At 37.9% G+C, this 25,198-nt stretch overlaps 1 protein-coding gene across 1 annotated transcript in view; it reads right to left on the reverse strand.

The window, feature by feature from the left end:
- The window catches only part of LOC121383678 (chitin synthase chs-2-like), a 33,765-nt gene extending 15,801 nt beyond the window's left edge, over nt 1-17,964 (reverse strand). Inside the window, exons 1-10 of the mRNA XM_041513770.1 lie at nt 17,903-17,964; nt 17,303-17,374; nt 11,626-11,721; nt 8,657-8,794; nt 7,190-7,412; nt 5,791-5,922; nt 3,655-4,964; nt 2,557-2,745; nt 1,242-1,321; nt 55-172 (exon numbers count right to left, since the gene is read on the reverse strand). Coding sequence (XP_041369704.1) covers nt 55-172; nt 1,242-1,321; nt 2,557-2,745; nt 3,655-4,964; nt 5,791-5,922; nt 7,190-7,412; nt 8,657-8,794; nt 11,626-11,721; nt 17,303-17,374; nt 17,903-17,964 — 2,420 coding nt within the window. The remainder of the gene's footprint in view (nt 1-54; nt 173-1,241; nt 1,322-2,556; nt 2,746-3,654; nt 4,965-5,790; nt 5,923-7,189; nt 7,413-8,656; nt 8,795-11,625; nt 11,722-17,302; nt 17,375-17,902) is intronic.
- Between the last annotated feature and the right edge of the window lie 7,234 nt (nt 17,965-25,198).

Below are 25,198 nucleotides of genomic sequence, written 5' to 3' on the forward strand. Positions count from 1 at the left end.
TTGGCGTCCCCATCCTTCGTATTCTTTATAAAATGGTTCTAAAATGACATTTACCTGAGTGCATCATCCATCAGTTGAAGAAGTAGTAGGACGTACTCATTTGGAACGCGTCGTCCTGTTTTCTTTTTATCGTACACCTCATCCATCAGTGCATCATCAAACATTATATGGACTGGAATGTGACATAATATATCCCTGAATACACGTATAATTTTAATTTCATTTACAACCCCGTCGGTGGGCCCATTTCTCGTCTCAACCAGTACACCACGACTGGTATATCAAAGGACGTGGTATGTACTACCCTGTATGTGGGATAGTGTATATAAAAGATCCCTTGCTGCTAATCGAAAAGAGGAGCCCATGAAGTGGCGACAGCGGGTTTCCTCTCACAATATCTGTTTGGTCCTTAACCATATGTCTGACGCCATACAACCGTAAATAAAATGTAATGAGTGCGTCGTTAAATAAAACATTTGTTTCTTGTTTTCTTTCATTTAGAATATTTTCTTAAAGGGACATTCCTGAGTTTTAAGTGATTGTTAAGATGGTGTGAATCAACAAAGACTTTTTAATAACTGTAATCATATGTTAAATATATTTTTCTAAATAAAATATTACTGACCATATATTAAACGTGTTTCTGATCGTCCTAACGGTTGTACTAGGTCAAACTTAATTTTATTCCCTAATATATTTTTTTTTTCGTACGTACAAAATTATTGGGATACCAAATCCAGTTTAGTTTGGTGCTACTTAAAACTATTATGACGACCCGAAACACATCGAATGTATATACACTGATATTCCAAACCAGAAAATATATTTAACATGTAAGTGTAATGGTAGAAATAGTGTATTAATCGGAAACATTTTGCAATGCAGCAAATTCAGGAATGTCCCTTTAATTGATTTCGAACAACGAAATCGTGACATTTAAAAAAATAAATATTTTACAGTTAAGTTGTGATCCCTATTTTGTTCTACCACAGTGATTTGGTAATGGCCTGGATGGTCCCATTTCTATAGCTGTTCTATAATTACTAACAAAACACCGAAGCACTGACAAAAGACAGATAATTATAAGCTAGGGCTCTATAGTTCTACATTTCTGAAACGTTGCTACATTGCCTGACACTGGCAAAGCATGTTTAATTTCTTATTTCTCTATCAAGTCTACGATATAGTGCAGCTGTAGTGTGGTCCAGCATGACTCACATGCTAAATGGATTTACGCTAACCTTCAAATTCGTAATAATCATCCACGTTTTTCTTCATTTCATCTCTCGCAGCACGCCTCACGCCTTGGTCAAAGTCCAGTCTGCAGTGCAAAATAAAATAATTTCGTTTACTTACCTATACTTGAAATTATTTGTAAACATTTAAATATGTATTTATATATAGTACAGAGGGCGGGACGAAGCCCAGTGGTAAAGCGTTCGCCTGATGCGCGGTCGGTCTGGGATCGATCTCCGTCGGTGCGACCGTTGGGCTATTTCTGGCTCCAACCAGTGCACCGGTATACCAAAGACCGTAGTATCTGCTATGTAGCTATTTCTCGCTCCAGCCAGTGCACCACGACTGGTATATCAAAGGCCGTGGTATGTGTTATCCTGTCAGTGGGATGGTGCATATAAAAGATCCCTTGCTGCTAATCGAAAAGAGTAGTTCATGAAGTGGCGACAGCGGGTTTCCTCTCTCAATATCTATGTGGTCATTAACCATATTTATTACCCATATGGGCTAAAATATACGGGGTAATATTTTTTCGATCTCTGCACAGTGTGCAGATTGCTTCTGCAGCCACTGATTGGCTGGCTTAAAATTCAAGACGTTTGGTTGGTTGCTTGCTATGGCCGGAACTTCACTTTCATTCATATGTTTCCATTCATGAGTCAGATTACACATGTATACGTTATACGATCTACACAGATTTACCAAAAAAAAATGGACTCATTTGTTTCGTAAACATGAAATGGTATATTTTCATAAGCAGCGGCTTTAGTAATATATAAAAATAATTATTTTCAAATGCAAATACAGTTGTATTATTTTGTACTGTAAACATTTGGCTGTAAAAAGAACGTCGTTAATGCTATGACGTCACTTACATTACGTCATGTAATGCGCGTAAGATTATATGACGTAATGGCTGATGGCTTTGTTGTAGACTGCAGAGGAATTTTTACATTAAAAATCAGTTAAAATTGACAATGGGTAATAAAGAGAATAACCAACTCGCTACGAGGAGTTACGAATTATCTGTCCCTCGTAAATGAATGTTGTAAAACCCTCGCCAAAGGCTCGGGTTTACAACATTCATTCACTCGGGACAGATAATTCGTAATTCCTCGTAGCTCGTTAGTTATTCTCTAAATCTGACGCCATATAACCGTAAATAAAATATGTTGAGTGTAGTGTATCGTTAAATAAAACATTTCCTTCCAATCATGGTTAATCTTGCTAAAACGGAGGCCTCGTAATACGACACCATACGATACGAGTACCTCGTTCGAGAATAGCCGATTCCAATCGATCAAATCATAATGCCTTTACCTAAACACGGACTGTAGAAACTGCGTCATCTCTTTCTCGTTTTCATGCCACATCGTAGCGCACGCCTTTATGATGGGGAAGTTGTCCGGGTCCGTCTGCTGATTCTGCTGCACCAGGTCCTTACGCCGTCTGCTGTGAAGTAGGGACAGGTCCAGAAGAGGACTGCAGTAGTGAGGCAGCGTGAATAACCTGTAAGAGAACAAGATGGCGTCTTCTTTAAATAATGTTTGTCCGGCTATTACTACTTGACAAGAATGAATCAACATGAATGTACAAAAGAGTCCAGAAGAGGGCTGCAGTAGTGAGGCAGCGTGAATAATCTGTAAGAGAACAAGATGGCGTCTTCTTTAAATAATGTTTGTCCGGCTATTACTACTTGACAAGAATGAATCAACATGAATGTACAAAAGAGTCCAGAAGAGGGCTGCAGTAGTGAGGCAGCGTGAATAACCTGTAAGAGAACAAGATGGCGACTTCTTTAAATAATGTTTGTCCGGCTATTACTACTTGACAAGAATGAATCAACATGAATGTACAAAAGAGTCCAGAAGAGGGCTGCAGTAGTGAGGCAGCGTGAATAACCTGTAAGAGAACAAGATGGCGACTTCTTTAAATAATGTTTGTCCGGCTATTACTACTTGACAAGAATGAATCAACATGAATGTACAAAAGAGTCCAGAAGAGGGCTGCAGTAGTGAGGCAGCGTGAATAACCTGTAAGAGAACAAGATGGCGACTTCTTTAATGTTTATCTGGCTATTACTACTTGACAAGAATGAATCAAAACGAATGTACAGCTAATATTCCCACATATAAAAAGTATGTTTTGAATGTGGTCTCCCATAATTATGGATGATTTTGTATTTATATTTGTATATTTTTAAAATTACTTTAAAAAAAATCTTCAACCTTACTTTCATTTGGTCATACTTCAATGGTAGTGCAAAATACCTACTATTAGCATAACTGCTTTGAATAATTCGTTTATATTATAGGCTCTAATATGTGTTTTGTTTGAAAATTATTTTAGCGATAATTTTAATACATTAGCCGAAATTATCCTGAAACTGTCATAAATACGTAATATATATGTACTAACTTTTCTATAAATGACAGTCTCTCGCGCGGCATTTCTGTCCAAACATGACGGCAAAGGAATATCTGTGAAGCAAAACCACTTCCAAACGCTGCCAGTATTAACAGATGCATGATATCCGGATCTGGGAGCACGAAATTAATGGAGTGATCCGAAAAGAGAAACAAGGTGGCGAAGTCTGGAGTAAACAGCAGGACAGCAACGACCGCCGGTCCAGCGAGACACAGAGGCAAGGCGAAGGCTACTGTCTGCATGCACAACTTGCAGGCGAGCTGCGCCAGATGGTAACACAACCAAGTGGATACTACATGAGCTGCAGCTACCACAAGCGTTGGATACAAGGCGATGTCATCATGCATAGAGACATATGGCAATTTTAATGGCATGGCTGTGTTGGTGTTATAGTTAGAATCATTAACTTTTGCTGTACTGTTCTGTGATGCAATTGCAGCTTTCGTTGGTGATCCCGTCTGGTTCAGTATAGTTTGTATCGTAGTATTTTCTAGAGATTCAGAAAAATTACCAGATGATGTTGTAATGCTGCTGAAATGATATCCAACGGTACTGTTTATTCCACCGAGTTCTAATTTCAGTGAGGTTGTGCGTTCGGTTGTGGTCAAACGAAAAGATGTTTGGAGCTTCGACACAGAAAATGCATTAACTGGATTTCCAAGATTCCTCTCCAAATAAAACTTTAATATAATGGCAGCAGTGCCAAGTCGCAGAACTGACGAAATAAGCGTTGTGAGATTGCTTCGACGAGATGAAAACATGGACATACACTGACCAGTGTGGTCAGCCATGTCCGTTTCCAAATGTTTCACGAAATGATTCTTCATCCATCTGATGGAAACAAGAAGTAGAAACAATACATTCCATGACATAAATTCAGTTCTGGTTTGCATTGGTTTGTATTTATCGTTATAAAGCAGCAACGAATATAGACACAGAGAAACAGATCCTGCTTGTAGGATGATGAAGAACACTTTGAAAATATTCACATAACGTCTGAGCAGCTTTGTCAATTTGGCACACAGAGATTTTTCTTGGTTGTAGTCAAATATTTCTTTCTTTGAGTGATTTGAGGTAGTGACCTCAGTATTCGTGAGGTGTAGAGTATCCTGGATCCCAGAGGTATCATTGCTGGTGGGGTTTGGAGAATCACTCTGCCACGTGGAAATAGTGTTTGCAATAAATGGAGCAAATCCCGTTGCCATCATCAACGCACATGCGCTGATGCTGTCCACAAATGGAAGTACTTTGAACACAAAGCCGTAAACGATGATTATATGTGTTATTTCTTGTACACAGTGCTGTAAAAGAAAACAAGAAATGGCTAGTACATAAATACTAGAGCAATCATGAAGGGGAAGTGAGTAGAGACATTCCTCTAATAGTATTTTTAAATAATAAAGTTTAAGGGACTATCCGAAGATGGTTCCGACTGATAAAATATTTTAACAACTAAAATAACATACTGACTATAGTTTCTAGTTTTGATTATCAGCGTGTGTATTTCAATGTGGTTTTATGGTCATCCTAATGTTTATATGTAGTATTGGTGATGATGATGATAAGGATGACGATGATGATGTCGTTTTACTTATTAAAAATAGAGTAGTAAAACATCTAAACATTTACAGATACCATGTCTCTCCTGTGCATGTTTGGGTTTTCAAAGGTAATCTTGAGAGTGGCAGTCCTCTTACAGGCGGTGCAGGAAGGATGAAACATCCTATTACTAAGGATGAGCACCTAATTAGTGGATGATAGAAGCAATCGCGATTTTGACTATTATCCTTTCGACTCTGCCTTGTGCAGTGATACGATTTTTCTCAGGGAATACGGTTTTGTGGTTCAGATGTATAGGAACCTAAATACAAGCTGTAATATACACCTATAGGTTTTAAAATTTGCCTATATCCCGTACTTGTTAATAAGGATGTGAGCGAGCGTGTGTTAGTCAGGCCCGTAGCCAGGATTTTGAGGAAGGAAGTTTAGGCTTATGGCGAGGCACGAAGCTCCCGAGTTGCTTTGGGGAGTCCGAGGGCATATTGAAAAAAGCCACCGGTAGGGGGGTCGGGTCGACCGCCCCCGACCCCCCATTGGCTACGGGCCTGTTAGTGAAGATGTACGCACCACGATGACGACAGAGAGTGACGGTCTAGCCTCGGTCCGAAAGGCCAGCGAAAAGCTACAGGACACGATCTTCGTCAAGTCAGGAAGACTCAGACAGACGACCAGCAGGTAGGTGTAGTGGTCACTCCACAGCTGATTTAGAAACAAACAAACATGTACTTAAACAAACAAATCAAACAAATAAACAAATCAAACAACCAACCACCCAATCAATCAATCAATCAATCAATTAATCAATCAATCAAAAGTAAATTAATTAACGACTATAAAATAAATAATAAAAAATAATTAAAAAATAATTAAAAATAAATAAATAAAATAAATAAACAAATACATAATATACAGAAATTTAAAACTAAACAGATTTGTTTGCGAAGTTATATTTCTTTTCCTAATACCCCCACCCCAGTTAGGTATGACCCTGGGGGCTATACCTACCCTTAGCTAAGGGACGAAAGAAAGAAATGTTTTATTTTACGACGCACTCAACACATTTTATTTACGGTTATATGGCGTCGGACATATGGTTAAGAATCACACAGATATTGAGGGAGGAAACCCGCTGTCGCCACTTCATGGGCTACTCTTTTCGATTAGCAGCAAGGGATCTTTCATATGCACCATCCCATAAACAGGATAGAACATACCACGGCCTTTGATATACCAGTCGTGGTGCACTGGTTGGAGCGAGAAGTATCCCAATGGGCCCACTGATGGGGATCGATCCCAAACCGACCGCGCATAAAGCAAGCGCTTTACCACTGGGCTACATCTCGCCCCCCTTAACTAAGAGGACAGTAAAGAAAACAACGGAGTCCAGTAAGTATACGATATTCTCCAGCTGGACAAGAACACTTATTTGTATTTATTGGAGAGGAAGGTCATCTCCACTCTTACCCCCCCCCCCCCAACCTCCCGCCCCACCCCCGCTAGGTACAGGCTTACAGGGCCCTAGTATCACGTTTATGTTCCTCGAGAACTAACTTCCATTTTCCGCATACGAAAGCTCATTCTAAATTGAATTATTTCATTCATGATACAAACATAATCACAAAAAACAGGGGTGGATCCAGGATTTTGTAATGGGGGGGACGGGGGTCACAAAATTCTAAAAAGGACAAGTTCGAACCTAGCTACCAAAAGGAGCGAGATCTAGGATTTGCGGGATATACTGGGTACCAGATGTTTCGTCCCCAAGCCAGTTCGCCCCCTGTCAATTCGTTCCCAGCCAGTTCGTCCCCAGCCAGTTCACCCCAAATAGGATGTCAGTTCGCCCCCACGTGCATAACCAGTTTACACTCAGGGACATATAAAATAAATAAGAAAAGATGCTCAGAGACGCGTTTTTACAGTACAATTTAGTGTTGTATATAATTGTGGATGATAAATTCAATTTCACCTGTTTCCCCGCGTGTTTCACTTTCCCGTACTCGTGCGTCATGTACAACAGCGTCGTTCTGCTGACGACCACGCAGCCGAGGACTGTGACCAGCAGAAAGATGTACGTCATCACCTTGAGACACTTCGTCATACGTTCACCCAGCCCGTCTAGACATGATGGCTGCTCATCAGTTTCTTCACAGTCTTCGATATCGTTCGGGTTTGTCAGAAGAGCTTCTTTCCTGAACACAAAATAGTATTGTCAAAACTAGCCATGTCACCTATTACAGATATATGGTGCTGTTTTTGTTTTTGAAATCACTGCACAAAAATATTTATATTATGATTACTATCTATTTATCCATCCATCCATTAATTCCATCCATACATCCATATATGTTCCATCCATACAGTATTTTTCGCAATGTTTAATTCCTTCTCGGCAAAGGAGAAAACATGTTTCATACACACCCGTTGGTGAGAACACCATGTATTATTTTTGGTTACACATGGTTGTTAACACGCGTACGTGTGTTAACAATTTCAGAACATACGACTGGCTGCTCCTAGGTAATGGCCAGGTCATCAATCCCATCAAAAACTACACGATGGAAATCGATTAGACTGTGACGTATAGTTAACCTGACATTCATGTGTCTCTGACGCATAAGTCAGCTACAGATACCACTGCTGTAAATAACTTTTAGCCGAAAAAGATGTTAAAATTTGTTTAAAACCTGGTTTTTGAGGATATGTAAGAAATAGAATAATACATTCGTGTCCGTTAGATACCATTTATCTCACAACGAGTTGTTTTAAAACGTATCAAACTCGCTTTCGCTCGTTAGATACATTTTAAAACAACTCGTAAGATAATGGTATCTCACGGCCACTCATGTAGGCCTATTATTCTCTATCTCACGCCCGCTCTCGCTTATTATGCAGCGCTGTTATCGGCAGAACGTTGTTTAGGGACTTGCTACTTGGCGCTGAGTTTAAATAACGCGCCCAAAATATTCCTTTCCTTTCCGCTCATAATTTGACTGGTATTCGCCTTATCGTATTTAAAATATGGCTAGCGAGCGTTTCGTAGGGGTGGAATATAGGTCAGGGAAAGAACGCTCACTCGAGGCATGTGATCGTAGTATCCAACCCTCCGGGTAACCCATTGGGCTTTCCACTGTCCCAGCTAGAGCACCACGACTGGTATTTTAGAATCCGGACTCAATCTTTAATGACCTCACACGCATACTCTTTGTATGGCGTTGTCATGACATTACTGTCTCAGACTCTATTGGAGTCTCGAGTCTAGACTCTAAAGGTTTTATGGGCACGGGCCCAGGTCACTAAGACAACGTCTTTTCTTGGGCGTAGGTTCTGACCACTGCCAGATCCCTCGTCAAAGATAAGAAAGTGAAACAAATGGATGTTGTCGTTACTACCAATAACACCTTTTTACCAACAATTAATACAGTTTAGTACATACTCGGTTTGTTCTGGGTTATCAGGTGGTGACGTCCGATTCTCAGAGTTCCCAAAATCTTTAGCATCGTCATCCAGGCGCTTTGTTGTTGTTGTAGGAGAGGATGATGCTTCCGGTGGTTGTAGAGAATTCTTCGGTTTTCTTAAAAATAAACCAGAAATTGTCGACTATTACAGTTTTTTGCCGTTAAATTACACTTTATTAACAGTTAAATTTTGTTTTTGTTTAACGACACCACTAGAACATATTGATTTATTAATCATCGGTTATTGGATGTTAAACATTTGGTCAGTTTGAATTATAGTCTTGAGAGGAAACCCTCTACATTTTTCCATTAGTAGCAAGGGATCTTTTATATGCACCATCCCACAGACAGGATAGCACATACCACGGCCTTTGATAGATCATTCGTGGTGCACTGGCTGGAACTAGAAACACCCGATTGGCCTACCGCCGGGGATCGATCCCAAACCGACCGTGCATCAAACGGGTGCTTTACCACTTTGTACGATACGAAGTATTTTAAAACCAGTTCTTTGACAATGTTAGGGTCGTTCGTCGTTCCTGAGTTATATATGTTTGCCTACCACCGACTGTGTGTGTGTGTGTGTGTGTGTGTGTGTGTGTGTGTGTGTGTGTGTGGGTGGGTGTGGGTGGGTGTGGCGTTACATTACACATCAAACCGTTTACTTTCAATAATGAATCTGAACTGCTTTGAACATAAACACCTTTTCATGTGTCAAATAAAATAGATTTTCTGACAGGATAGTAATCAAGATGTTTATTCCGTAATATGATCCTGTCACGAAGTTCAGTGTATAGAGGACAATAAACAATAAACTGTTCAGAATCTTCAGCAATATTATGTCCACACCACAAGTAGGTTCATCTGATATAAAACGCGAAAACCTGTGGCCGTTTAAATCACTGATGCCAAGACGAAGTCTACAATGTAATATTTGCTTTTTTCTAAGTACTTAGATAAAAAAATAAAATATTCTGGAACATGCTTATCATCATTTTGTACTGTTGTCGTTCTTATTTTTAGTTAATATTTAGACAAAACACAATTTAGTATAGACTATGAAGAAATGAAATTTTCAATTAATTTATTAAGGAATTAGAAAGCAGTGTGCTTATTTGTTTAGCGTAGGGGTCATTTTGTTGTTGGTTACATTTCTGAGTCACGACACTTTTGACTTATTACGCTATAGTGAGGGTTTTGCTAACTACTTATCCTTCAACCCTGGCAGCTCAGGTAGACGCAAAGTGCGTCGTTACATATATGGTTTTCAATATGGTCGTGTTGTAGCTCATTCGGATCTTGGGGCGTGGCCATAGTCCAGTGGTAAATCCTTCACCTGATGCGGTCGGTCTAGAATCGATCCCTGTCAGTGAGCCTATTGGGTTATTTCTCGTTCCAGCCAATATATAAGCGTTCTAATAATAATATAGCTAATATACACTCTAGATGTTCTGGTATACAATAGGGCGAGTTATAGTAATAATATAGGTAATACACACCCTCGATGTTCCGGTGTACAATAGGGCGAGTTATAGTAATAATATAGGTAATACACCCTCGATGTTCCGGTGTACAATAGGGTGAGATATAGTAATAATATAGGTAATACACACCCTCGATGTTCCGGTGTACAATTGGGCGAGTTCTAGTGATCATATAGGTAATACACACTCTAGATGTTCCGGTGTACAATTGGGCGAGTTCTAGTAATCATATAGGTAATACACACTTTCGATGTTTCCGTATACAATAGGTCGAGTTCTAATAATAATATAGGTAATACACACTCTCGATGTTTCGGTATACAATAGGGCGAGTTCTAGTAATAATATAGGTAATACACACTCTCGATGTTCCCGCGTACAATAAGGCGAGTTGTAAGTACTAATATAGGTAATACACAAGCTCGATGTTCCGGTGTACACTAGGGCGAGTTCTAGTAATAATACAGGTAATACACTCTCTCGAAGTTCTGGTGTACACTAGGGCGAGTTCTAATAATAATATATATAATACACACTCTCGATGTTCTGGTGTACAATAGGGCGAGTTGTAGTAATAATATAGGTAATACACTCTCTCGATGTTCTGGTATACAATAGGGCGAGTTCTAGCAATAATATAGGTAATACACACTCTAGATGTTCCGGTGTACAATAGGGCGAGTTCTAGTAATAATATAGGTAATACACACTCTCGATGTTCTGGTGTACAATAGGGCGAGTTCTAGTAATAATATATATAATACACACTCTCGATGTTCTGGTGTACACTAGGGCTAGTTATAGTAATAATATAGGTAATACACACTCTAGATGTTCCGGTGTACAATAGGGCGAGTTCTAGTAATAATATAGGTAATACACACTCTAGATGTTCTGGTGTACAATAGGGCGAGTTCTAGTAATAATATAGGTAATACACACTCTAGATGTTCCGGTGTACACTAGGGCGAGTTCTAGTAATAATATAGGTAATACACACTCTAGATGTTCTGTTGTACAATAGGGCGAGTTCTAGTAATAATATAGGTAATACACACTTTTGATGTTCCGGTGTACAATAGGGCGAGTTCTAGTAATTATAGGTAATACACACTCTAGATGTTCTGGTGTACAATAGGGCGAGCTCAAGTAATAATATAGGTAATACACTCTCTTGAGGGATTTAACCTATATGCTACAATAATATAGGTAATACACACTCTAGATGTTCTGGTGTACAATAGGTCGAGTTCTAGTAATAATATAGGTAATGCACACTCTCGATGTTCTGGTGTACAATAGGTCGAGTTCCAGTAATAATATAGGTAATACACACTCTAGATGTTCCTGTGTACAATAGGGCGAGTTGTAAGTAATAATATAGGTAATACACACTCTCAATGTTCTTAGTGTACAATAGGGCGAGTTCTAATAGTTCTAGTGATAATATAGGTAGTACACACTCTCGATGTTCTGGTTTACAATAGGGCGACGTCTGCTTTCCCATGCTTCCAAGAGCGCTGTCTTCGTCATCTGAGGGGCATGCCGGTTGGTGTGATCTTAAAATAAATAATAGGAGATTTCAAGACACGGCCAATAATGCTATGCTCAGACTACGAACTGCCACGACGGAGTTGGTCAACTCGCCGATCTCACGACTTTACGACTGTCCTGTTGCTAGTCTGAGCGATCTTACAACTCGATTCTAGTCGTGTCCTGTTGCTAGTCTGAGCGATCTTACAACTCGATTCTAGTCGTATACAACTCCTATGACTGATTAGTTGTTAATATGAGCGCACCCGTCATAACTTGTAAGTGGGGAAATTGCAATGCCACTGTCGAGTTGACCAAGTCCGTCGTGACAGTGGGTAGTGTGAACCGAGCATTCGATGCTGGAAAAAAGGGCACTCTCAAACTAAAATGGCAGTTCTAATGTTTATTTTTCCTGGGACGAAGAACTGCCTTTTTGACACCCCCCCCCCCCCCCCCCACCTAGATACGGCCCTACCAGTTAGCCTTATGACAGTAATTATAGGTAGTACTAAACCAAATAACTTCCGGCTGGGTCAAAGTTCGAGGTGCACCGAACGTTTGATAAAGTAGTTAATACCACAAGTCCTGTGATTGATTATAAATGTGAGTGTGTTGGGTTTATTCTGGGCAAAAAATGTATTTAATTTTATTTCATCTAGTACTACTGTGTCAAGTAGCCTTGTGCTTGAAACATGTATGGGGTACCTGTTTACATTTTTTTTAATTCAAATTGTGTGCGCAACTACCTAGGGTAGTCATAGACGCTACCCGTTATCTCTGAAATGAACAGCTTGACATCCATTGTTTTCTGATTCACTTTAAGGGCAAGGGGTGGTACTATTTATAACCGTGGTGGATATGTTGATTGATACGCTGCAGGTAGGAGTTTTAGCCACATACATGTATGTTACTATTGCCGTCTATGGAATTTGCTTTGGTGGTATAGACCCTATACTATATTTAGATATTGTTTGGCCTGTAAATTGTAATTCTGCCATATATATAATTACGTTCATTAGAAACCGGACCTGGGCCTTGTAAGGGGAATCACCTTTCTTAACGCTATCGCTGTAGTGGCGTTCCCATGGTTCCGTTGTCTGGTAAAGGTGGGCCGTGCAGACGGGGGCGTTATATGATGTTTGTTTGGTTTGTTTGGTTGGTTTTTTGTTTGTTTATTTGTTGTGGGGTTGGGGGGGAGGGTTTTTTTTGTGTGTTTTTTTTTTGGGGGGGGGGGGTGTTATACTAATGTTATTGTTGTTCGATTTTTTGTTTGTTTGTTTTGTTGCTGTTGTTGTTTTGTTTGTTTTGATTGTTTTGGGGGGCTTTTTTATTTCTTTCTTACATAGATTACACCAATGATATTTAAAAACAATAATAATCCCCCACCCCACCCCCCTAAACAAAACAAAATAAAACAAACAAACAAAACCCACACCAATTAAAATAACGCTACCTTACTTTCCTGGTGAGACCTATTGGAGGGCTTTTGGGTTGGGTTTATTCTGGGAGGGGTTGTGGGGGGAGGAGTTGTGGGGGTCTTTTTTGTCTTTAGCTAGAGAGATGAAATGTTCATCTTGTAACAGCGTTGATTTTTTTTATTAATAGTAGTATAATTCGTTATTCACTACATTATTAGATCGGCAATTTATACGTTAAAGTAAACAAATGATGATCTAGTCATGCCTTTAGAACATTTAACTTTAGTTTTAATTTTACATTGGTATGCCCAAATTGGTTTTGCACAATATATATATATATATATATATATATATATATATATATATATATATATATATATATATATATATATCTTGTTATTTTTATATTTCGTAGACCTGTTTGTGTTAATAACCGAAGACCATTTTTCTTTCCACTGGCATGTTTTAGTTATAAATGGCATTAAGACTGCAATATCGACAATCACTGAATTGTTTTTGTCTCGTTGAATTGAACTCTGGGTTACTCGGGGTATTTTTGTCGCTATGCCGCTAAGAATACAAACTTATCTTATCAATACTTTAACACTACCCCCTACATCCATCTGATAGTCATAGTATTGTTACCAGGTTTCAGCATTATTGATACATGATATGATCGGAGTTCACGTGATTGAATCATGCATGGCTTTGCTTAACCAGGAAGGAAAAAACCCCAACCCGTATCACCTTCATTTGTTACCCGGTTTCAGTCTGGCTACACAACATAGATAAGGCGTAAAACACGTTAGCATTGCTTTGTTAACATGTCCGCCTTGGTCCAACTTAAATATTTAAATAAATTATTATAATATTATGCCTGAACATAAATATTTTGGGATGTTTTAGATCGCAATTTAGACATTCTGTATCCTGTTAATGCTCTACAATACTCAGATATATTATGTCGGTGTGTATGGATACTAATTAATAAATGGGTTGTGACGTGATATATATACTCTTCAAAAAAAGTAGGGGGATTCTAATAAAAATTTACAATTGCCAAAATTGTACGGTATATTAGCTGTGGGGAATGGTTATATGATAATAGTGAATTAATTGGGCAAATATTACAACAGGTAGTTCAGTATCACAGTAGGTTTTATAACCACCAACGATCTTGAAGGACCATTGGGGTCAGAAGTGAAATTTGAAAGTTGACGGGGTTTTTTTAACAGTAAATCGCAAATTCAAACAATAAAAATGAATAAAACCAAAACAATAACAACTGTATGATCAACAGAATGAAAAAGATTGACATAAATAATGTTCCACAGTGATTAATCAACCTTCCTGGAAATTGTTAAAATCGAGAATGACACCACACGCACGTATACGGGGCAACTGTGTGATGCACGTACAAGCTATGGAATGTGTTTCGGTGTTTTGATAAACAGACCTGAACGTTCTTTACTAGGATGTCTGTGGTCAAAACGTATGTTCGGTCTAATAGTTGATATTAACATTAATATTTCAGGTTCCCCTACTTTTTTTGAAGAGTATATATATATATATATATTGTCGGCTATTATTTTTAGGTAGGATCGTGTTCCCGGAAACGTTTTTTTTTTTTTAATTAATTTTGAGGCCGAATGGGAAATACAAAGTGATACGGACGATATGGAACTATACACTAAGAGCACTGTAAAATGCTTATGGATTGAAATTAAATGGGGTATTTGAATTAATGAACATAAAATAAAAACAAATTATTGTTGTGTTATAAATGTAATCGCTTTGTTCTTATTAACCCCGTCGGTGGGCCCAATGGGCTATTTCTTGTGACAGCCAGTACACCACGACTGGTATATCAAAGACCGTGGTATGTGCTATCCTTTATGTGGGGTAGTGCATATAAAAGATACCTTGCTACTAATGGAAAAATGTAGCGGGTTTCCTCTCTAAGACTATATGTCAAAATTAACAAATGTTTGACACCCAATTGCCGATGATTAATAAATCAATGTGCTCTAGTGGTGTCGTTAAACAAAACAAACTTTGTTCTTATTAAATTGTTTTCACTTAGTAGTATGAACAGAGTCACATGATTAATATATTTACTACCGTGAAACCTCAGACGATTATGTAGAGAATAACTGGTTCTTTGAAATATCGGCTTTATCTTGCTCAGGTTGTAATGGCAAATGCTGCGAGGCTCTGTCGAGCAGCATACGCCATTCGACCTAAACAGGATAAAGCCGATATCGGAATACAATAACCAGTTATTTTATTTATCCTGCAGTCCACATAAAACGAAAAAATAATGAAATGAACTGTTTTAATTCACAGTAGTAATTTATAGTAATTAATAGTAATTTATTTCTTATTTTAAAAATAAAAATCGCCTTCAAAATGTTTTTTAGAAATCAAAACAATCAACTGGAAAGTAAAATATAAGTAACTTTCTACAATATAACATTCTTCTGCTGATCATAACTCGTATAAAAGTAGTTCGGTCCCAAAAAACTATATTTCTGGTCACTGACAGACAATATGCAAATTTATCTAGTCATCATACCTTAACAATACATAAAGTGACTGCAAGATAAATCGATATACGCCTTCATATCTGAATACTAATATAATAGGTTACTATCTGAAGTCTAGGACTGCTTTCGCACTTACACTTTAAACTAGTTTAAACCAGTTTAAAATATAAGTGTGAACGCGGTCTTTTTACTATACCGGTATAGCTAAAGTGTGAACGCAAATTGTTTTAGATAAACTAGTATAAGGCGAGATGACAGTGACGTCATAGTCAGAATAAGCAGTAAGTGCGTTAGGAACGGACTAACACACACTAGTAGTCCATTCTCGTCATGACGTCTTGTGAAATGCGCGGATAACTGTTAACTGAACACCGGCCTCGGTGGTGTCGTGTTAAGCCATCGGATATAAAGCTGGTAGGTACAGGGTTCGCAATCCGGTACCGGTTCCCAGCCAGAACACGTTTTAACGACTCAATGGGTAGGTGTACGACCACTACACACTCTTCTCTCTCACTAACCACTAACAACTAACCCACTGTCCTGGACAGACAGCCTAGATAGCTGAGGTGTGCGCCCAGGACAACGTGCTTGAACCTTAATTGGATTTAAGCACGAAAATAAATTTAAATAAATCAAAGTGGTTAAGTTAAATCAGTATAGTTAAACCAGTTGAAGTTGTAAAAGTGTTTGTTTTGTTTAACGACACCACTGGAGCACATTGATTAATTAATCATTGGCTATTGGATTTCAAACATTTAGTCATTATGACTCGTAGTCATCAGAGGAAACCAGCTATTTGTTTTCTAATGCAGCATGGGATATTTTATATGTACTTTCCCACAGACAGGAAAATACATACCACGGCCTTTGTCCAGTTGTGGTGCACTGGTTGAAACGAGAGAAAAAACCCCAGAATCAGCTGAATGGATCCACCGAGGTGGTTCGATCCTGCGACACAAGCACCTCAAGCGAGCACTCAAATGACTGAGCTAAATCCCGCCCACATGTGGTGAAAGTGTGAACACAGCTTAGGGAATGTATTTATTAACTAATTACCGTAAGCTCCTAAGAGGTTTTTACAAACAGTAACACTGTTCAGTCTTAAAGTTGTTGTCTTACTTATATAACTATTTCACAGAAGTCCAAAATACCTATACGGAACTCCATGGAAAACACACCAGTCAGATTTGTAGTGGCAAAAAATGATATGAGACGAAAATTGTAAGACTGGGTGTATTCTGGTAAACAAGAAATAATCTCAGGCCTGGTGCTTATAAAACCTGTAGAGCCCATACTCAATCTCAAATGACGTCATACGCATACAATTTGTATGGCGCTGTCATGACATTACTGTCTCAGACTCTATTACAGACTCAATCTCAAGTGACGTCACACGCATACAATTTGTATGGCGCTGTCATGACATTACTGTCTCAGACTATTAGTATCGAGTCTAGTCTTTAAATTTTTTATAAGCACAAGACCTGTATGCGTGTGACGTCATTATAGTCTGGACTAAAAGTTTATAAGCACGGAAGGGTTGGGGTCATTGTGTGTTTTATAGCAACCCCACACAAGCGATAGCGATAACAACAAACAATTGAAGTTGGCTACTAGTTACTGATTAAATAAATGACGCTCACCGTTTCCGTGGTTCAGGCGAATAGTCTTGTGGGGGTTCGTCATATTCCTCAAGAGGTTTCAGCTCACTGGGACTAATAATAATAATAACAACAACAACAACAACAAGAATAACAATAATAATAATAATAATGGTGGTAGTAGTAGCAGCAGTGGTAGTGGTAGTGGTAGTGGTAGTGGTAGTAATAGTAGTAGTAGTAGTAGTAGTAGTAGAAGTGGTAGTAGTAGTAATAGAAACTGAGTGTGTGTTTTTAGAAAAATAAAAAATCAGGCGAAATATTGGTCATGTAAGCGGTCACTAGTCTTACGGATTCACACAACAGGTTTATTTTCTTTAATAAGAATAACAATTAATTAAATACAAAACAGTATCAAATAATAAATGATATAAAAAAAATTAATAATAATAAATAAATAAAAATAAATAAATAAAAATAAATAAATAAAAATAAAACCACAAAAACAATTTCATTTAAAATAAAATAATTGTATTTTATATCATTTCAATTAGATATTGTTTTTGTTTGTTTTTTCACTTTACTGTTATCATATTGTTTGTAGTGATGAAGTGGATCACAAAACCATAATCACGTGACATTTACCTGTATCCTTGGAGATGCGACTCGGGTATGGTATAATGATCACCCTCGTACACGGGATTCATGCGACCTCTGGAATAGACGATATTGCGTGTCAAACTGGCTTTACATCAAATTGCTAAGAGTATCCTGTGTGACGACAGTGATTTTTGTCTGTGACACTACACCATTAATCTCTGTCCTAGGTAGACTTAACAGGAAGATGAGGTACAGTTGAATCGTATATTTTATTTGGTTGCCAACATGAAAATACGATAGAGATGTATCATCATCATCATCATCACCGGCCTCGGTGGCGTCGTGGTAGGCCATCGGTCTACAGGCTGGTAGGTACTGGGTTCGGATCCCAGTCGAGGCATGGGATTTTAAATCCAGATACCGACTCCAAACCCTGAGTGAGTGCTCCGCAAGGCTCAATGGGTAGGTGTAAACCACTTGCACCGACCAGTGGTCCATAACTGGTTCAACAAAGGCCATGGTTTGTGCTATCCTGCCTGTGGGAAGCGCAAATAAAAGATCCCTTGCTGCTAATCGGAAGAGTAGCCCATGTAGTGGCGACAGCGGGTTTCCTCTCAAAATCTGTGTGGTCCTTAACCATATGTCTGACGCCATATAACCGTAAATAAAATGTGTTGAGTGCGTCGTTAAATAAAACATTTCTTTCTTTCTTTTTTTCATCATCATCATCATTAATATTATTTTATTGTTATATTGGTAGTATATTATTATTATTGTAGTGATAGTAATAGTAGTAGTAGTAGTAGTAGTAGTAGTAGTACCGGTAGTAGTAGTAGTAGTAGTAGTAGTAGTAGTAGTAGTAGTAGTAGTAGTAGTAGTAGTAGTAGTAGTAGTAGTAGTAGTAGTAGCAGTAGCAGTAGTACCGGTAGTAGTAGTAGTAGTAGTAGTAGTAGTAGTAGTAGTAGTAGTAGTAGTAGTAGTAGTATATGGAATTAAAATGATATAATCGTGTTAATACCATGTAATATGTGAGTTAGTCAGGGTTAATGCATTCGGGCAGTTCTATTTGCTATGTTCATAAATAACTATCTTTTGAAAATTTGTTCTGACATCATTACATTAAAGAGCTATATCAAACCTGGAGGTTGAATTGAAAAACTGGCTCATGTCAATCCCATATGGTTGTTGCAAGTGCTACAAATAGAAATACCGAATGTATTACATCACTATATAGTTGATACAATTTGTTTACAATGTTGACATATTCAGGGTGTATACCCAAAATGAGAAGGGGAAGGACGTTAAAGGCGGGCTATGGACAATTTGGAGTAAAACGTAATGAAAAAAAAATGGATAAAAAGTTAAGAAACCAAAATTAGTTTTTAAGGAAACATAAATAATTGACTGCTCGGCTAAAAATGTATATAAGAGAGGATCAGACTATGTAATAATGTCATTGTAAAATATTTTTATTATATGTTCCTCATATGCCGTTGTGTAACGGCCTGAGTTGTATTAAAGTTCTGTTCCGTTCTGCGTCTTAAAATCCAATCAGTCTCAAATAATCGCATATATCGTCAGTAGAAAACTTCATTTCCATTCAGAAACAACAAAATAGAGGACGCCCAAGGTGAGCAGTCATGTACATGAAAAGCACGTGCTGTGACACACGCACAAAAAAAGATCATGTCCAATCGTTACGATCTTTAGACTAGGAATGTACAGCGTGAACACACGAGCCAAATACGAGGGGAAGTCCAAGAATAAGTTTACAGGACATATATTCTGGAGTATACATGTCAAATAAGAACAAAAACAATACATATTTTATTCTATGCTCATCTATTTATATTTTGTTTTCAATGTTGTCTCCACCGCACAACGCTAGACTAATTTTTCTATTCCTTCAACGTAGAATTCATTGCTTTCCTCTCATTTATGTGACCTTTTATCCTACCAATTTAAAATGAACCGAGTTCTCGTTGAAGCCTAACAAAAAAGGAAAAATGTATAAGTGCCAATGCCTGTATAATAAAGATTGTTAAAAAAAATTAATTAATGTTTTAGTGCATGCTTGTGTTCTTGTTATCTTTGAAAATTTAGTGTATGCATTTAAATTTATTTATAAACTCCTAACCTGGTAAATTATATCAAAAACAATACACATTTTATTCTATGCTCATCTTTTTTTTTTTTTCAATTTTGTTCCCACCATAATAGCGATTCCTTCATCGTAGAATTCAGTGTCCTGCAAGTTCATCTACTCGTAATATTAATAAAGATCTATCGGAAACATTAATAAACACTATGTAGCATAATGCTAATACTATATTTAATAATTACAATGATGAAACTAATTACCAAAACTTTAACAGCAATATGTTTCTAAAACTTACATTATTTTATAAACTTAATAAGTGATCACTTCATTCTCGAATAAACCTGAAGTTAAGTGAATAATTCCACAAAATTAAATTCACAAGACAAAACAATTTTCGACCTGTAGTAACGGTTACAAAGATTTGAAACTTTGAAACTGTACGTTTGGTCACCTTCTTAACTTGAGAAAGAAAATGAGGAATGCTAAATGTTGAAGCAATGTGCTAACACTAGTTCCATTAATACGTTACTGTTTACATAATATTGACCTTAATTAGCACCAGAATGACAAATTATACAAATTGGTATTCCGAAATGTTTTTTTTTTATTACATCTTTTGAAATTGGCCCTGAAATAATCTGTTTCTTTCATATTGCATAACACAAATAATTATCTTATTAAATACTCTTCAAAAAAAGAAACGCAAAAGGGTACAAATGGGTTATAACTCCGATTTTAAGTTTCCTACCGGTTCATGCTTTGTGAATATAAGGTCATTGCATGTCCCAAACACATTCCCACGGTTACATTCGATAAAACGCAGCTACTGTACAATAAAGTTCCAAAATGTGAATATTCGCAAAAACGCAGCCACGTGCAAACCATGTCACCACTGCACGTGCGTTGTCTGCACGTGCAACATGAACACCGACAGTATAAAAGTGCAGGGTGTTCGCTTGCCTGGCCTCTGTATCTGGCCGACAGTTGACAATCCAGGACATGCCACGTCTCAGTGAACCGCAGAGAAACAATGCCATCGGCCGACTAGACGCAGGCGAATCCAGAACGGCCGTTGCCAGGGCATTCCATGTGTCCCCAAGCACCATCTCCAGACTGTGGGACCGTTACCAGTAACATGGATCAACACGTGACCTCCCTAGATCCGGTCGACCACGGGTCACTACCCCCGGGCAGGACCGCTACATCCGGGTACGCCACCTTCGGGAACGATTGACTACTGCCACCTCCACAGCCGCAGCAATACCAGGTTTGCGCAGGATATCCGACCAGACCATACGGAACCGCCTACGTGAGGTAGGAATTCGTGCCAGACGTCCAGTTCGAGGTGTCATCTTAACACCACAACACCGTCGACTCCGACTGCAGTGGTGCCAGATTCATCGACAATGGCCTCAACTGCGATGGAGACAGGTGTGGTTCAGTGACGAGTCCCGATTTCTGCTCCGACGTCATGATGGAAGATGTCGCGTGTATAGGCGTCGTGGTGAACGTTATGCGGCAAACTGCGTGCAGGAAGTGGACAGATTCGGCGGCGGGGGTAGTGTCATGGTGTGGGCAGCCATCTCACACACTGACAGAACTGACCTGGTCCACGTGCAGGGCAACCTGAATGCACAGGGCTACATTGACCAGATCCTCCGGCCACACATCGTTCCAGTTATGGCCAACGCCAACGCAGTGTTCCAACATGACAACGCCAGGCCTCACACAGCACGTCTCACAACGGCTTTCCTACAGAACAACATTAATGTCCTTCCTTGGCCATCGATATCACCGGATTTGAACCCAATTGAGCATCTATGGGACGAGTTGGACCGACGCCTCCGACAGCGACAACCACAGCCCCAGACCCTGCCCGAGCTGGCAGCAGCCTTGCAGGCCGAGTGGGCCACCATCCCCCGGGACGTCATCCGTACTCTGGTTGCTTCAATGGGCAGGCGGTGCCAGGCAGTTGTCAACACACGCGGAGGCCACACCCGGTATTGACTCCAGATGACCTTGACCTTGGTGGTGTGTCCTATCACTTACTCACAATGGACTAGAGTGAATTGTGAACAATCCTGCAACATTTGGTAATTATCGGACTCACCATTCAATAATTAAATCAATTCTCCAAATGTTACGACAATGTGGTTTTGCGTTTCTTCTTTTGAAGAGTATATATTAGTGAATCTCCAGTAACAGTAGACTTCCTTTAGCGGTTTTTAAGGTCGTATTATTCAGTGAGTTAATACACAAATACCAATTTTTTCGTGTAATAGGTTTTGATTATACAAAAGAGATATCACTTTTTATCATCCATTAAAGGCTTTAGTAGGAGATATCGCTGGCATTATAATTTGTGATATCTCCTGCGATATTCTCCGCAGGAAACAGAAACAGAAACAGAACTTTATTACACTCAGGCCGTTCCACAACGGCGTTAGAGGAACATACATAATAAATAGTATAAACGTGACAAGATGGTTTACAGGAGGATGAAATAATAACATATGATAATACATAATACATGCATTTACTTGTATATGATATTAATTGATAATAACTGTGACTAGTAGTACAGTAGTAGTAGTAGTAGTAGTAGTAGTAGTAGTATAGTATAATAAGTAGTATGGTGGTAGCAGTAATAATGGTAGTAGCGTAGTCGTAGTAGTATAATAATAGTAGCAGTAGTAGTAATAGTAATGGTAGTGCATGGTACAGTAATAATAATAATAATAATAATAATAATAATAATAGTAATATAGCTAGGAAACAGTTTTGATTGTGACATGAGTTATTCAGTTACCAGGACGTTTAAAAACCTGGCAAATTACATTTATAAATTTCGCCAACTTCTTTAATACACTTATTTTCTTACTGCTCATTAGTACTTTGAATTTGTAGATGCTTGGTCTAGTATAATAATAGGGATATAAAATCTTACTCGGGAATTATGAAAAAATATACATACAAATAAATAATGGAATTCATCACCAATGTCACTTTCATCACATAAAGTACACAATCTGTCTTCAAATAATATGTTTTTCCACCTTCCAGTTTCGACAGGTAAATAGTGATTTGACGTTCTAAATTTTATAATTAATCTCCACAACCTTTCGGGAATTATATTTAAATATTTTTCAAAAATGAGTTCTTCTTTAAAAAGTTGATAGGTTTTGCCTCTTGATGACATTGATATGCTATTATTCCATATTTGTAAATATTGATCATTTTACCCAATTTTAATTTGTTGTGAGAGCCAAGTTAACGATAAAAAGGTGTGTGATATCCAAACATCGCTCATTCCTAAATGCTCCAAAATATTTTTAATACTAGTGAGCCAATTATAATTTATTCTATTTGTAACATGATCTGTCAACATAAATCTGTATAGAAGAAATGATAATTTTGATTGTTTCCCTGAAATAATGCGTGCCCAGTAACAAACCATTCTTCTTTTAATAATTAATTCCACGGGCACTTTCCCCAATTCTCCGTATAACATAAATAATGGGGTGGATTTTTTTTTTGGCAAGATGTGTCGGAAGAAATTTATTTGAACAGAATCGCATATATGGTTTTTTCCATATCCCCAAACTTCGCAACCGTATAACAGGATTGGGAGAACCATTGATTCAAACATTTTAACTTTACACTCAATCGATAGATTATTGTCTTTAGATTTCGCCAATACAAAATGCATAGCTTTAGTTGCTTGATGTTTTAATTGAGCCTTGGTCGTTTTAAAATTATTTAATTTGCTAAAAGTGACCCCAAGGTATTTAAATTCCTTCACATTTTCAAGAACATATTTTCCAAGTTTGAAAGTATATTTATAATCTCTGGCATTTCCATTGAAAATTAATACTTTAGGTTTTGAGATATTTATCTTTAGTTTCCATTTATTACAGTACTGATCGAATACGTTTAGTGTGTGTTGTAAATCAGCGGCATTGGTAGCTAGTATAGCAGTATCATCTGCATAAAGTAAGCAAAGTAAGTGAATGCCGATGTCGAGCGGGTTTTGTTGGTTTTCATCAATGGGGGTAACTCCTTTACATCCGAAATTAATTAAATATTTTTCTAGGTCATTTAGATACAAGGAAAATAGGACTGGGGATAAATTTTCACCCTGACGGACGCCGTTTGCTGCATGGGAATAATGAAGATTTCTGATTGTTTGCATATATTAATGACTTTATGCCTTTATACATTTGGTAGATAATTTTTAAAAATTTACCGTTTATGCCATAATCGCTTTATCCCATATCGCTTTTTATAATCTTGATTGGTAAAATTTTAATCACAACACAATGTTTTGTTACGTTACTGTGTTTGTTTTAGCGCTAAACCTACCATTAAGTGATGTCACGCCACTGCCGTTCTGCTAGTTAACGAGTCTACCGCTGACATTCTACTGACATTGTTTACAACTGTCGCAAATGAAAAGAATGATAATGGATGATAAAAAGAATACCCCCCTCGTGCCTTGTGATATCATAATTTATCAGCACGCCTCGGTTTTCATACTTTTATCAACTCGTGCTGATAAATTATGATATCACAAGACACCTGGGGAGTATACTCTATATATTTTTGCTATAAAAAATTTTTTTAATAGTTTGTCTAATGTAATTGTAACCACGTGTGTTTGGAAATACGTTTGCACGCTCGAAAGTGTCTTTATAGAAAATGTATACCACATAGACTGATCACATTCAAAAATACTTTCAATACACAAGCAGAGCTATTGGTACAGCATTCATTTAAAGCATTATTGTGTATTGTTTAAGAATACAATTATTGATACCTTCAATACACAAGTAGACCTATTGGTACAGCATTCATTTAAAGCATTATTGGGGTATTGTTTAAGCCTACAATTACTAATACCTTCAATACACAAGTAGACCTATTGGTACAGCATTCATTTAAAGCATTATTGGGGTATTGTTTAAGCCTACAATTACTAATACCTTCAATACACAAGTAGACCTATTGGTACAGCATTCATTTAAAGCATTATTGGGGTATTCTTCAAGACTTCAATTACTAATATTCTCAATACACAAGTAGACCTATTGGTACAAAGAAAGAAATGTTTTATTTAACGACGCACTCAACACATTTTATTTACCTTCATATACACAAGTCAGACCTATGGATAAGGACCACACAAAGCATTATTGGGAAACCCGCTTTCGCCTACTTCATTACTAATCTTTTCAATTAGC

This window comes from Gigantopelta aegis, chromosome 10, assembly GCF_016097555.1.
Source record: "Gigantopelta aegis isolate Gae_Host chromosome 10, Gae_host_genome, whole genome shotgun sequence".
NCBI classification, from domain to species: domain Eukaryota; kingdom Metazoa; phylum Mollusca; class Gastropoda; order Neomphalida; family Peltospiridae; genus Gigantopelta; species Gigantopelta aegis.